This window comes from Bactrocera latifrons, unplaced genomic scaffold (assembly GCF_001853355.1).
Source record: "Bactrocera latifrons isolate USDA-ARS-PBARC rearing strain unplaced genomic scaffold, ASM185335v1 scaffold_60, whole genome shotgun sequence".
Taxonomy (NCBI): Eukaryota; Metazoa; Arthropoda; class Insecta; order Diptera; family Tephritidae; genus Bactrocera; species Bactrocera latifrons.
The window spans coordinates 733,515-749,526 of NW_017537268.1; the positions used below are offsets into that span (position 1 = coordinate 733,515).

The 16,012-nt window shown below is 36.2% G+C and overlaps 1 protein-coding gene across 5 annotated transcripts in view; it reads right to left on the reverse strand.

Moving 5' to 3' along the window:
• Nucleotides 1-2,561: 2,561 nt before the first annotated feature.
• The window catches only part of LOC108975007, a 29,165-nt gene continuing 15,714 nt past the window's right edge, over nucleotides 2,562-16,012 (reverse strand). For 3 of the 5 annotated variants that reach the window (XM_018943202.1, XM_018943203.1, XM_018943200.1), the window contains exons 4-14: nucleotides 8,917-9,068; nucleotides 8,693-8,827; nucleotides 8,362-8,619; nucleotides 7,960-8,299; nucleotides 7,809-7,895; nucleotides 7,583-7,733; nucleotides 7,169-7,334; nucleotides 6,784-6,927; nucleotides 6,515-6,614; nucleotides 4,088-4,231; nucleotides 3,146-3,719 (exon numbers count right to left, since the gene is read on the reverse strand). In XM_018943202.1, the coding sequence (XP_018798747.1) occupies nucleotides 3,146-3,719; nucleotides 4,088-4,231; nucleotides 6,515-6,614; nucleotides 6,784-6,927; nucleotides 7,169-7,334; nucleotides 7,583-7,733; nucleotides 7,809-7,895; nucleotides 7,960-8,299; nucleotides 8,362-8,619; nucleotides 8,693-8,827; nucleotides 8,917-9,068 (2,251 nt within the window). The other 2 variants (XM_018943204.1, XM_018943205.1) reach the window with 2 other exon arrangements.

The window sequence follows — 16,012 nt, forward strand, 5'->3', positions numbered from 1 at the left end:
AAATTGCACGCATGTTAGAAAAAATGTAATATCATTGCAAATACAATGAAATCGAGGGAGTATTGGATATGTTTTCTTTTTTTAATACAATAATTCTTGAAAGAATTTTAGAACTAGTATAGTGACTTGTACTTATGATATCAAAATATCTATGCCGTACAATCTCTTACAAGTGGTCATTAAGGATAGACAACTTGCTATATTTTAGAAAATATACATAAATCCAAACTTTCTTTTATTTCTTTCTGCCTCCTACTTCATTTCTCCACGACTTCCACTTTATTTCGCCTTTTTCCGAAAAATCGGTATAGAAATAAACACATTATATTCAGAATCACCAGAATTCTTCTTAATTTTTTTCACAATTAAGTATATGACGGAAAACTCTATACTGAAAATAAATTTGAATAAAGTCTCAACTATCCAAAGACGGAAAAATTTTTCATGTAGTGTGCATAACAACAATGTAGTGTTCTTGGACTTTAAAATCCACAATTTGTCTCTCTTTGTATGAGAGTCAAAGAGCAGGAATTTTTGAATCTAGAACTTACTGCTACCTCGAAAATATTTCTATAAAATAAACCTAACAATTATGTAACTACATAGATCTAAAATTACATACTGTTCCCATCAATACATATTAAGCTCTAGATCAGGCAGCATTTTCCTAGACGGATGAACTGTGTTAATAGCAAACCGCCCTTTCAGAAGAGCACTACTAAGAGTGCACGTCAAGTTCGAAAAACACCCACTTCTGTCAAAAATGCGCTCCGAGAATATTAAATTCGAAACTCTCCCACAAAACGAAGTTGTAAAGAAGAGTTGGAATTAAAGAAAATAACAATAAAAACAAAATAAAAAACACGAAGACAACTTGCAGCAACAATCAAAAAGTGAAGTCCGGCTCCCTCAAGCAGCAGCAGGTTTTAAGCAATATGAGCGCGTTGAATTAACTGAGAAACACTGTGAAGGTGCAAAATGATATTGGGAGGTGGGCGGTGGAACGGGCAGTACAACACTTGAACTCCAGCATCCAAATCTTCGAACTTAATCGAATCTATCACACGCACACCAACACATGCATTGGCAAAGTTGTAAGAGCGAAACGATAGTTGTGACTATAGCAACAACAAATAGTTGTGTAGTCACATTTGTAGAAATGTAAGGCAGCCAAATACAATCTTACGAACCAGCAAATGCTCAAACCTCAACTAATTTTTTTTTCTGCTGCTGAGAATGGGTTTTAGCAAAACAGGAATTTTCGAGTTTTTGTCGCAATTGTAGTGGAAGCTGTTGATTCGAGTACTTTTAATAAGGTGAAACCTGTTTAGGCGCTTCGTTGCTTAGGCGACTGAACGGTCGGTCAATCGCTTGATCGGCCACCTTGCCATGCTCGCCGCATATGTAATTCCACTAATGCGATCGGCACAAGAAATAATTGAACTATTGTTTGTGTTGTTGTTGCTATCAATTGGTCATAATTGATAGATTAAGCGTTCTAATCATACTTTTGTGCAGGGTTGCCCTCAACAACAAAACTATCGAACGAACAGTTTATAACCAATTTATTTAAACATATTTTGTTATGAATATTCTTTACAGTTTCAGTGGTGTAAGTAATAAAACTTGCTTGCATCTATGTACTTAATCATTATATAAAACAACTTAAAAATTAATCATTTAGTTTTGTCACCTGGTCACCTCTTAAATACCATCCACAGCAGAACCCTCGAGTGTGCCGGCTTCTTGTATACAAAACAAGAAATACACCTCGCCTCTCAGTTGGAGTACCGAAAATTCGAACAAGCACGAATCTCTTAGTTTCGCTCTTATTTCCACTCTTTCCAATTGTGGAATAACTTAAGTCAATACTTATTAAAAAAAAGTCTTATGTTCCACATGCAACAGAGTAATCATTACAAGATTGATATTTGAAATATGTAATTAAGTAATTAAAAATTGCAAAAATTGGAAACAGTTTTTGAAAACTTTTTTATTGATTTTTTTTTATAAATGTTTAAAAGAAATACGTCTTACCCAGTGGGTTCTGTAAACCTGGAAATAAATTTTATAAAAGTACTGCACAGCTATTGATCTGAAGTAGTTTAGCAGAAACTATAAATCTATATTGATAACAGGCCATTGTCTTCCTTGCCATAAGGTTGAGAATCTTACCATCTTCAGAAGCCGTATGAAAGAAGACGAGCCAATTTTCCCACTTTACCAAATTAAGACTCAAACACTTCGGAGCTAACACTTTCAGATATTACACCATATTGGTGGCAATATAAATTAAACTTGCCTGCCGATTTTCAAGCATCATATCCTTCATTTTTATCAGCTGAAGAGGCCGTCCAGAACTAGGCATATACCAATCGTAGGCTTATGTTTTAAATAAATTTCTAATATGACTTGTTCAAGATCCACTTATCGTACTTTCGCTTTAGTACTTAACCTTAACAACTCTAAACAAGAAATAAAAATTCAATTTCTACAGTTACAAATATTAATTATTAATTTCACTTTTATTTAAAATTTTACAATTTTTTTACACTTAAATTTAGTTTAATTTTTTGGTTATATAATTTTTTTTTCGCTTTCTAACAACTAAATCGTTTGAATATTACAATTTCGAAGCTTTAAGGTTTTATAGTATTTTTCAGAAAAAATGAGCTTTCGAAAAGGGCCAAAAATTAAATTATATTAAATAAAAATATTGATCAAGCCGTTTTGCAGCATTAGTCAATATAATAATATTTAAATGTTTTCATTTGTGTGTTTGTGAGTGTACACATATTCTCCGATGTAACGGTGAGGTTATGTAGCTATGTAACAATTTCTATATAAATAGAGTAACTAAAATTTCCAACATAATCCATTCTTCAACAAAATAAGCAAAGCATTTTCAGAAAAGTGTTTGAGTGTATGTGTGCACACTTAGATGTTTCTGTGTGCGTGTGGGCGCGTAAAGTTTAAAGGAAGTTTAGGAAATCAGCGTAACGGTAACGGGTACCAAACTTTCGAGGCGTTGAACGCTTTCTTCGCTCTTAACTCGAAAAAGTTTTTAAAAGTAATCGTTCGCTAAAAGCTCCGAGTATCAATAAGCCCATAAAAGCATTGCAACTTAATGAGCTTTTCAAGGCGATTACATCGCTGTTATCATGTGACTCTCATCATCTTCGTTGATTGTGTTGATATTCTTCTTGTTGAGCTCTTTGTTCGGAATTATGAGATTGGCAGTTTTGGCATCGCCATGGACGATTTTCGCTTGATTATTCGCAACCTGTTGGGTCTTAACTTCCTTTGTTTCTTCTTTCTGATCTTGGTCCACTTCTTCATCGTCATCATCATCATCATCATCATCGTCTTCCGCATCTTCCGCATCTTCTTCGTCTTCATTTAGTGCTGTTGCTGTACGGCTTGTGGGCGTTTGTGGGGGTGGTGATTCACGTTCTTCGTTTTCATCTTCGTAGATGACATCACAATTTGTTGGTATCGTTTTCGGTGGTGGCTTCTTCACAGGCTTCGCAGGCTTTTTGCCCGCTTCACCATTAGCCTCTTGCATATTAGTCATTTGTATTTGCATTTCACGCAAGCGATCAGTGAGCTCAAATAGATCACGCTCTTGCGACTCGCAACGCGTTCGCAGCTCTTCGATTTCGCGCAGATCTTCGGGTCGCGGATCGCGCCGTTCATAGCGCATGCGCATCTCCTCAAAGCTATAAAAAAATAATATAGTGTATAAAAATAAAAGCTTTAAGTGAAAGCATTTGTAAGCGTGAAAGCTCATCTTCTTTATCGCTACTATAATTTGTACCAATTGACTTTGTTGGGTTAATTTTGTAATTACAACATTTATATCGTCGAGCTTTTAGAATTTATGCGCAGTAGCGACCACCGAAAGCTTATGCAGTGCTAGCGCATATTGATGCATTTAATTAAGAGTATACAGATTTTCAAAACAAATTTATATTGAAAGTTTCGAGATATGTTTTACGTTTTTCGATTTGTAGCTACCGAGCTTTTAAGCTTTTCATTTTAACCAATTGAGCTTTTTGGTGTTTTTTAAGTTTTTATTTTTACTTACAGATTTGTCAGGCATCGACATTTCCGATGGAGCTGCTCAATTTCGTTCGTATTGCTGATATCACGCTTGTCCATGGCCGATTTCTCGGTGTCATACGCTGCTTTCAGATCCTTCAAATCGTGTTTGTGTCGAAGTTCAATTTCTCTGTAGCGATTGGTCGGTTGGTTTTAGGTTTAAAGTTTTGTTGTATTTTTAGCAGAAAAATTTGGAAACATTTGTTAGAGTTTAAAGAATTAATTACTGGGAACAAAATTACTGGGAAAAAATACTACTTTTTGGAGCAGTGTTAAGTAGAAGGTAAATATGAATGAGTGTGTTAAGGGGGAGTATAAACATGTTCAATATGCGGGATAACCCAACCAAAAGTCGATCAAATTAAAGTGTTTTTTAAACAAATCAAAATTTTAGAGATCAATAGAGTAGTCTAGGCTTTTCATTTAGAATGCATATGCACTTTTACTAGGGTACTTGTAATACTTTTGAACATATTTTTCAGCAGCATGACGCCTTATAAATTTATTTTAGATTATAGAAAGCCGGTTTACTTACAAAGGAGGAAAGTATTGCTCTAGTAAATATTAAATCAAAACTTATACTGGTTCAGAATGAAAGTTATGTTTGAAAGTTGAGAGCATTTCTGATGTTTGAGAAGACAATACTAGAAGGAACCTCCACATTTCTACCTATAAACACCCAAAATTTTAATGGAATCTCCACATTCCTACCCATTAATACCCAAAAATTTAATCGAATCTCTACAAAATTTACTCATAAGCACGCAAAATGTAACCGAACCTCTACATTTCCACTCCTAAATACTAAAAAATTTAACCGAATATCAACATTCCTACCCATAAATACCCAATAGTTTAATCGGATTTCCACATTTCTACCCATAATTACCAAAAATTTAACCGAAGCTCTACATTTCTACCAATAAACATCCAAAATTTAACCGAATCTCATTTCAAATAAAAACCTTTATTGTGTGTAAGTAATAATATCTAAATATAATTATGTGAGTAAAATCAATTTCCATTTAACAAATAACGGTATCTTATAAATAACATGGCGATTATGTGCGATATCAAGCATGCTAATGTTATGATTGGCGACATGGTCAAGTAAAGCACAAACAGTGATGGCAAAATGTATGGGTACGACCGCTGCGCAAGCACATACAATGCAGTGAGTACTAACGATGATGTTGACGATGCTGATGATGCAAATGACTCAGCATTTGCGAAAACACCACGAATCGCATACGAAATGCTGTTGAAAAAGTACATACAAAGTAAGTACAAATGTTAAATGTTGTTGCATTATTAAAAGAATCTTGTTACCAACTAAGGTACAATAATTAAAGCGGGTGTGTTTTAAAATGGGTGATGCATACAATGCTGGAAATTTTGTAATTAGTAAAACAAGTGGTGCATATGACGGGTTATCTAAGTAGAGGTACTTTTTTCGACATTGCCAAGCGGCACCGCTTCGCTCTATGGGCTCTTGAAAAGTTCCAAGAAGATCCGACGTCTTGGAGACAAATTTTGTTTCTGGCTCAATGGGTATGTAAACTATCAAAATTGACGTATTTTGGATGAAGAAAACCCTAAAGAGATTTAAGAGCTGCCATTTCATCCAAAAAGGAAAAAAAAACGGTTAGGTGTGGTTTGTGGGCCGGTGGAAACATAGGTCCATATATCTTCAAAAATGATGCTGGAGAAAACGAAACCGTCAGTGACGACCGTTATCGCGTGCTCGTGGTCTCGGCGACGTTTGGTTTCAACAAGACGGCGCCACTTCTCACACATTGCATCAATCAATTGATTTATTGAGAGAACACTTCGATGAGCAGGTACCTTCCCGTTTTGTAAAGGTCGATTGGCCACCAAGATCGTGTCATATCACACCGTTAGACTTTTTCTTGTGGAAATATGTTAAGTCTAAAGTATCTGGTGACGATCCCGTTTGTCATTCGCTAGTTACCAGTCAAAATGCTCGAACAAGTCATTGAAAATTGGACTCAACGGATGGAGCATCTGAGACGTAACCACGGCCAACATTTGAACGAGATAATTCTCAAAAAATAAATGCCAATTAATGTTCTTTCGAATGATAGTAAACAATGCACACTAAATTTGAAGTTTCTGTGTTTTTTTCTTTAGAAACGAGGGAACCTCGAAATGGATCAACCTTTAAAACGGTCTTTTTTAAAAACTGAGTAAAGCATAAGAAGTATTTTTGAAATGTTCTAAGTCACGCCACTACTATTAGGTGGAGGTAGGAAATAAATTGCTTGCCATGCAAAAATATTACTTTTTTGTTTGCTAGTCTTCTATACAGCCAATGTGATATACGTTGAAATTTGTTTAGTAAAAGAGCTGATTTTTGCCTTACATCATAAAAAACTACAATTATTCAACTCACTTGATTTGCTCTTCGACAGCGGCGAGCTTTTTACGATGTCGATCGGAAAGCTCTTGCAGCGCTTCCTCCTTCTCAGCTTGCAGTTTAGCTTTTTGTTGCTCTGTAATAAAAACAAAAAAATTACAACAAAAAATGAATAAATGCAAAATATTTATAAAATAAATTTTAGAAATCTGTAGTTTAGTTTGCTCTACAACAGCGCACTCTACAACACTGTTTTGTACAGCAAAAAGATATTTGTGCAGAAAATGCAGGAATGTATAAATTACCCAATTCTTTTTGTTGCTTCTGTCGCATTTCCTGTGTGGCATCTTGCAGCTCCTTGGCGAATTCCTCCTTCACCTGACTTAAGCGTTCGCGGAACTTCTCCTCCATTTCCTCTCTTTCAGCATCAAACTCTTTACGTAGGTTTGCTAGAAATGTTAATTTTTGTGAGGATAAATTTCAAATTTTAAAGTCTAAAACAAGTTTATTTCAGCAAGTTGCCGGGGATTTTTGAAAAAGTGATTATAAAGTCTTGTAGCCAATTATTGTTTAGTCAAAAAGGCTTGTCATCTTTTGATCATATTTTCAAAATGTCGTATATATTATTTATGTTTATGAGAAAAATATTTGTATCTTGAAAATTAAGGCTTTTTTAAGTGATCTGCTTACCTTCTAATGCCTCCCGTCGCTCCTCCTCCCGACACATTGCATTTTGGTATTCGCGATCAGCGCGGTCCAAATGCATTCGCATCTGCAGCAAACTGTTATCAGATTTATCTCGCATCTCAGTGAATTCCTCGCTTTTCCGCTCAAAACGCTCTTGTACTTCAGTGAGCTGAAATTGAGGTGAGAAATAATAATAATTTTTATTTAAAGATCTTTAGTAATATTTTTAGAAAAGCTTATTATCTGTGACAGACAAATAATGTAATAGAAGATCTGAATCTGAAAGCTCAATACAGTCACTGATTTTTCTCTGGGAAAGGTTTCTATAATCGTACCATTTACCAAGGTTACAGAACCCTTTCCTATTGCATTAGGTCTAACATCAACTCAAAGTAGCCTTAAATACTAAGCGCATACCTCAGTTCTGAGCTCATCCTCATTGGCGGTGTAGCGGGTTGTCAGCGCGCGGAGCTCTTCAATATGCTCTGCTTGCAGCTTATCGAGAGCTTCGCGGCGCTCATCCACATAAACGGATTCGAGTTCTGTTTTCAGTCTTGTCATCTCTGTACTGTAATCCCAAGAAAAAATAAAATCAATATAAGTTTAAGAATTTGGAAAAATCGTCAATCTGCGACAAACTCACTAAAGTTTGTCCTCCCAGAAGACGGCAGCTTGGTGGCGCACTTCATTGATACGATGGACTACTTCTCGTTCCTTATCACAGAGCGCGCTGGCAAACAAATTAAGAAAAATTCAGTTATTACCACCTTCAACGCAATTTCCACTTTACATACTTATCACACTGAGTTTTGATTTTCTTGACGGCCTTCATCTGCTCCTCCAAGTTTGTGTTGGCCGTTTGTAGTTCGGACTTTATGTTGTCTATCTGTTGCATGAGTGTTTTGATCGCCGATTCTTGTTCGACCACAACGCCACGCAGTGACTTCACCTCCGCCTGGTACACCTTCAAGCCAGCGACTTCCTGCTTGCGTTCTTCCAACTCGTTATGCAGCTGCTCCGTTCGCTCCAATGCTAACTGGCGTTCCTGCAGCAGTTTATCGGTTTTATCTTTCGCTTGCAAGCGTATTTCGCGCAGTTGCCATTCGCAATCGGCCATAAGGTTCTCCTCTCGATCTAAATTGATATTTTATAAGTAAATCAGCCTTCGCTAAATATTTCGTCACTATTCAATCAACCTTGATTTTGCGTTCTCAACATTTCGAACTCCTTCTGCCATTTATCCTGACAGATCTTTCGTTCCGCTTCCGAGTTCTCCAACGCATTCTTCAATATTTGGATGTGCGCTTCCAATTCGCCGCGTATTGTCTCCACCGCTTTGCGCCATTCCTCCGCTTCGGTCTGCGCCGTCGCCAGTTGTGTTTGCAAGTTGCTGGCCAAACTCTTCGTCTCATTGTACTTAGCCTCCAATTCCTGGTACTGCGTTTCGAGTTCCTCTGCGTGGAAGAGTGAAATTTAATAAATAAAAAGTCACACTTTATAATTGCATTAACGCTCTGTCGGTGTTACCATATTTCTTCCTAAATTCATCCTCGTTTTCACTGTACTTATGCCGCAGATTTGTCTTTTCATCTTCCAGCAGCTTCAGTCGCTTTCGCACGAAGTCATCGTCCTTTTGCGCCGCTCTCAGCTCGCCCTGCAATCCTGTTTACAAATTTAATTCCAAACATTAATACTGATTATTCGTGTTCGGGAAGAGTAATTAGAGTAATTGATGAATTCGGTTAACTTACGCTCTACATTCCACGCCTTCGCCGACATCTCTTGTTCCAGTTTCTCGATTTTCGCCTGCATCTCGCTGACTTTGTTCTGCAGATTTTGCACATTCTTCTGCGCGTCCCCAATTTGTGTGTTGTAACGTGATTTCTGTTCAATTAGTTCGCGTCTGGAAAGTATATTAATTTTTAATTTATTTTCAATTAAATGCGGTTAAATGTTTTGCTAAGCCTAAATTTATTGCAACGTAAAATATATACCTAGTATATGTAAATGACAGGACGATTTAAAAGTCCTCGGCCTGATACATAGGTGGCGATACCAGAATTAAGCTCACTTTTAGTTAGCTTTAACCTTTAATAGCTGGGTGTATACATTTAGCTGTCGGTTCATACATAAGTTTGCGAATTATACGATTTTGAGCGGAGCAACCATCAAAAGATTGGCATGCTAAGTTTAGGCATGGTGAAATGAGCACCGCAGACTTGAACACAGTAGACTCCCAAAAGAGGTTATTACTAACGAAAGCATCAAAAAGGTCCACAAAATTAATTGGGGTGACCGTAAAGTGGAGTTGTCCGAGATAGCAGGCACTTTAAAGTTATCAGTTAAACATCTACGCTGGCCCGTATTTTGGAATATTTTTTATTGACTACCTTGAAAAAAGTACTATCAGCAGCGACTATTAAATAGCGTTACTGGGTTGTTTAAAGGACGATATCGCCGAAAACGGCCGTATTTGAAGAAAACCAAAGTGTCATTTCAAAAGTCCATAAATTGGGCTTCGATTTGCTGCCACATCCACCTTATTCCCCAGACCTCAAAAGAATGAGCGCTGGGAAGAAATTTTCTCGCCGAAACTGAGGCCTATTTTGAAACAAAGGACAAAGCGTGCTATAAAAATGTTATGGAAATGTTGCAGGGTCACTATAATCAGTGTATCACCGCTCGAGGGAACTATGCTGAATCAAAAACGAATGTGGCAAAAAAATGTGTTTTACTATGGAATTGGAACTTTTCAATTAACCTGTAATATTTATTAATAAACTAAAAGAGTTGCAAGAAGCTAAAAGTATTAATCAATAAACTTATATTAAAAAGTATCGATATGTGTTTTTGTGTATTCATAATTGCAGAAGTAGACTTTTTACTTTATGCTAGAACTGTTTTAAAATATCTATCAGAGGCCTATCAACGGCATACTGCAATTCTGTCCATACGAACTTCGAAAACTAGAAAGAACCGCTTATCCCTCAAACAATTTTTTTTTTTTTAATTTCTTATCCCTAGTTTTGGTTGGCCGTTAGAATTTATTATAATGAAATGATGAATGATATACAAACTAGCTCTCGCTGACTTACGAATGTCTATAAACCTTTCACTTTAATATTTTAAAATCCATCACTGTAGATTTTTTGGGGGCGATATACATTTGTTTTTCCAATGTTATTTAGAAGATTGAACAAATCCGCACAGATAATGTTAAGTAGGCTCGCTCAAAAAGTTGGTATGTTAGCCATGAAAAGGTGTCACTATAGCATATTGGGCTTTAACAGTGAAGGATTGGGCTCATAATCTGTCGTATAAGAAGAACCAAATGCCTGTAAGTCTACGCTACTATAGTATTGAAAAATGTAGCAAAATTGTGACTATTGCTGATTCTCTCACCACATAAAAGTGTAAAGACGCCTTGGAACCTCTGTTGGTTTTTTAGAAAATATGCTCGAAATTTCGCCGTTACCAACCAAGTGGCGCCCGAGTTCAACTTTTTGTTCATGATTGAAAAGTGATGCTCAGCCTTCGATAATAAAGTAGCGGTCCAACTCACATTTCAAAATTCCCATTTTTTATTCTTCCATACATTATAGCGAAAAAGCAATCGGAAATTGTAATTGAATTTCCCAAGTTTTCAAAAAGAACACGGTACACAAGACTCTTTGGACATGCCTGATCGTTCGAATTCGGATTCCACAATCATGGAGAGCATTTTTTTATATTTAGTGGTTAAATGAAAAATAATAATACAATTATTATCTCACAGAGTAAGAACCACCAGCTGGCAGGGCTTACGGCGTATGGAGCGCATTATGACTACCTGTGAGACATGGGTTTATGAGTTTGAAATGCAAACAACAACAACATTTATCAGAATGGAGGAAAAAAAGAACCGAAACCAAAGAAACCACGTCCAAGCTGCTCAAAAATCAAGGTGATGCTCATTATTTTTTCGATATTTGTGGTTTGGGTCATCATGAATTTGTTCCTATTGGGTACTTTGTGCGATTTATTTGTCTGAATTCGGCACGAATATTGTTTTTTATGAGCATTTTATTTTTAAAAGCGTATAGTTAACGCTTCTGTTTATAAGAAAAAATGGAAAAATAAACGGATAATTTGGCGCTTCGGTAGCTATTTGCGATTTGAATATATATTTAAGTGACTGTATATAGTAAGTATGTGTATGAGTGTATATAAATACTTCGTATTGAAAAGTTGCTTTCAAAATAGCACGCGCTGAAGAACGTCAATGAAATGAGATGGGAGGAGATGTCAGTGGCGAAGCAAATATATTGCAATACACACATAAATATACACATTATGGTGTTGGTTATTTCACAAGCGCGTTTTTTATACGCTGAAGAGGGTAACTAAAGATGTTTGTAAAACATAAAAGTAAACGTACATGGTCTCTATAAAATATGTATCTAAATGTTGGGCGTAATCAGCAAGTTGATTTAGTGGCTGTATATACGTGAACTAGTCCATCAGGTTTTGAGATAATGATTGTAAATTTGTCACAAATATTTTTCGGCTTGAAAAGCTGCTCATTTGTCGTAACTGCCGATATCGGAGCACCAAAGCATATAGCTGCTATATAAACTGAACGATTGGAAGCAAGTTCTTTTATGGAGAACTTTTTCATTTGACGAGATACCTTGAAGAAATTTTGCATGGATTATTATCTAAGAAAGTAATGCAATCTCCGAAGAACGTGCTCAGATGGGGTCACTATAAAATATAGCTACCATATAAACAGATATTTTTGGGTCAATCGGAGTTTATGTGTTTTTCTGTTTTTTAAGGCACAAACTAAAACTTCAAGAAGCGAATCAACTTGTAAAATAATGCACACCCTAATGCACATATATATATGTAGATATATGCATATAAAAGTGTATGTGTGATGATACTGAAATGTTTGGGATAGTTCTCAAGATTGTCTATAAGTACAATTGTTGCTGCCATCAAAGTACTCAAAGGCAAATATAAACAAATTAAGCGCTACCTGCCGCTGAAAATCGTACCCACTAGACATACAAACTTATAGTAGACATATGTGTATGTGTATGTGTAAGTGTGTACTTTGCACTGTTCATTTTCTATTGCGTACTTCTTGTTTATTTATTTAAACTTTTTTCCCTGCTCAACACGTAGATTACACTTTTGTTAAATATTTCGGGGGAAAACGCTAAAATTTGGGATGCGCGTACTGCATTAGAGACTTCCTCATTGCCAACTCGCTTATAATTTACCAAAAATTGTATTAGCACTTCGCAATTTCTTAATTATAAACACTGATTGTACACAATATAAACTGGCAGATAAATGGCTGGCAATTAGGATGTAAAGACTAAGTATAAATATGCACAGAACCTGGCAGCCAATGCACACAGACCAACATGAAGTGAGTGGTGCCTTGGTGTACGCGTGCTTGTGTGGTTGTGTGTTGGTGTTTTTCCAATAAAGCCACTTATTTGATATGCTTTTACGCAACTGCGAAGATTTCAATGCTAAACAAAATAAATTGCTGATGAACACACACACATACACATACACACTTTGCAGATACTTGCTCATATAATATATAAACCTCCTCCTCTCTTTAAGTGCAAAAAGAAACAAAGGCAAGGCATGCCATTTCGGTTGTAAAAAGTAATCAGCAAGTGGAGCACATGCGATTAGCTGCTCAGTGCCGCGCATATTTCAAAAAATTCACTCAAAATTTTCCATATTTCAAGAATTTGGCAGAAGAATGCCGAACTACAAAGCAAACAAACATTGGCATGTCGAAACAAAAGCAATAAATATTAAGCTGATTTGTCCTACTCCCAAAATAATCATAATTAGAAATGCATGCAAACGCACCCGCACACGCTCACACCTACACTCACGCACAAACCAAGGCGCACGCAAAAGCACACAACTAGCGGGGAATTGTGGCCCGAAAAGTAGAACAAAATATCCACACACACACCGACAATTATTTCTGCAAAGCGTGTAGACGCACACCTACACACTCACATATCCATATACGCAGCTCCTTTGGACTGCAGTCATTTACTGCTGCCATTTAGCCGGTGCATTTGTGCCGAAAATGTCTGAATTTTGGCGTAGAAAGCCTGTGTGTGCGCCCACAACGCGCCAGCGTGGGAATCAAATACACTCACCTGCACACATACACATGCACGCAGTTATTATATTATATATATGAGCGAGACATTAATATAGAAATATGTATGTAGGCAACAGTTTGGCTGGTTGCATGTCCGAAAATACGAAACGATTCATTCCGTCATGAGTTTTATTTAGCCTTTCTTCATTAGTGTTTGAATTTTGAAATTTCGGTGTTTTCGCTATTTTCTGTTGAATACAATTATTTTGAAAAACTGAATGATTTTCAGCAAGCAAAAAGCACAGGCGAATCGGTATGGTAATTTTGTGCAAGAATTCTGAACATTTTTGCTCAAATCATTTGCGATTACTTAGGCATAAATGCGGACAGTTTATTTTACACGCGAAATTTATCTTTAAATAGGCGCAGTTTATGTGACTCATGCTCTGCAAACAAGGCTGGACCAACATTTTAGTTGGCTGAGCAAGGCGTTTTTTGCTAAAGAAAATAGCTTTTTGTATTAAATAATTTTTAAAATTCATGCATACATTGCTAATCCTGTGTCTTTATCTAATATATAGTATTTAACTACAATATGTACATATGCATATGAATGATTGAGTAGGTGTCAGTCTATAGTATATTGGCTTCATAAGGTTACTCATACGCCGTGTATGTCTCATTGTGAGTAGTATATGTACATGTAATGAATTAGAAAAACGCGCCGCATTTTCTTGCTAACGAAAAAGAAGTACTAAAATGTTTAGTGCAATATTTTTATAGTATTGTATATAATTTTTACAATATATAACATTCGGAATCCAGTGCTCTTTTCGAACAATAATATGACATAACAAATGATTTCATATTTCGGCTTGATCAGTGGTTCCAATTATCGATTCTTCAATCACTTGACAGTTGAAGTAAACAACAAATGACTTTATGTCGTGAAAAATTTAGTCACAGAGTTTCGCGTAAAATTTAAGCAATTGGTAATAAATATGTACTTGGGAAGTTAATCACTACATCCGCTAAACCTGTTAACTTAGATGAAATGTATGCGTGCTTTTGACATTAAAACTTCAATCTTCTAAATAGAAGAGCTCATAAAAGCTATAAAGAAAAAACTATACAGAAACTCTAGACAAAGCCGTAAGTGCTTCTCATAAGTTCTCTTGAACTTACTTCTTCTCTTCCCTTCTCTTCTCTTTCAATGTACCTTGAATTGCATGATCTGGAGAAGAGTTCGGCAAGAAAGATCAAAACGCGATAGAATGTTCTAACTGGGTGCAAAACTGCAAAAGCCATGAATTGTAAAAAGCGTTGAATGGCACTCGATAAGTCTATTGGCGGCACATGCCTGCAGAATAAAGATGTCAGATGAAGAAGATTGCAAACAAATTCAAGAGCAAGGCACCAGGGCACCGTCTTTCTCTTGTGCACTTATACAGCTACAGACACTGGAATAGCTATCGTTAGTGAAGCCACATGCTGAAATTCGCATCAAGCGTAGGCATCCCATAGGATGACTGCTTCTTTTGAGCTTCCGTCTAAAGGAACAAGAACAAATACTTGTCTATGCTTGGCTCATTAGCTTGTCTATCCAAACTAACCTAACATTACTTTTATTTGAATAAAACATATGTTTCTGTTTTTGCTTCTTTTTTACCATTTGATCCGTCGGTGAATATATAGATTTCGCTGTTGGAAATGTCGATCATAGAACCTCGTGGGTCTCGCTTTCTCAGTCGTTTTGCCAGCTTAGCCTGAGATCATTAATAAGACCGATTATGATACCATGCCCATAGTATCGTCTGGTTTACTTCCAATGGCCTAAAATATGTATTGGCTGATTGGCGAGTATAGCTTATAGAGCCTTTGTTCAGTTAGTTTTCATTGCGCCTGTAATCCCCAGGAAGCAACACACGTTATTGCGGAGCAAATGATACTTATATAGAACCAATAGGCCATGTGAAGTCGTAAACCGAATGGGGTAGTGGCTTATCTGCACGAGTTCAGATGTTGTGCCCTGCTCTCAATTTATTATCTCCATAGTTTTTTACTTAGTATAACTCAGAGATATTTGACAGAGCTCGAAAGTACAATAGTTCCACCCCTTTAAAGATACTAAAATTAACACCATCACTGAATTTATTCTGTGAAGAATGGAAATATTTGGTATATAAAATACTATATTTATAAAATTAACTTCAGAAGAAAAAGAAGGAAGGAAACTATCATCATTTATATATTAATGGGATTTCGTACTAAAATCACCTTTCAGACAATTTTTTGCTTTATTGACTCAATATTATTGCCACTTACATACGATCACGTCAATCGCAAATTTCCGTGATCGAGTCGCTAACACTGCCGTTAACTGGCGCAAGTGATGGTAAAACCTTGAAGGTTTTGCTATATGTTTGCCACTATTTGTAAATAATCACCTACTATGAGACTTTTAATTCGGGCATATACTGTCGAAATTGGAGAGCTTGGTAGGTATTCATCCTTATAGTCCAAACCTGGCACCGAATGATAGTTAGCAATTACAGGAGAAAGTCCACAGCATAAAATTTAATTGATGCCTAAACAAATCTTAAAAAAAACAATTGGCATTTTCGATTTTCCCAAAAATTATTAACACTTTTATAATAATAATATAAAAATGAATCATTAAATTCTTATTTCACTTTGCTTTCTTGTGTTACCGGAAATAT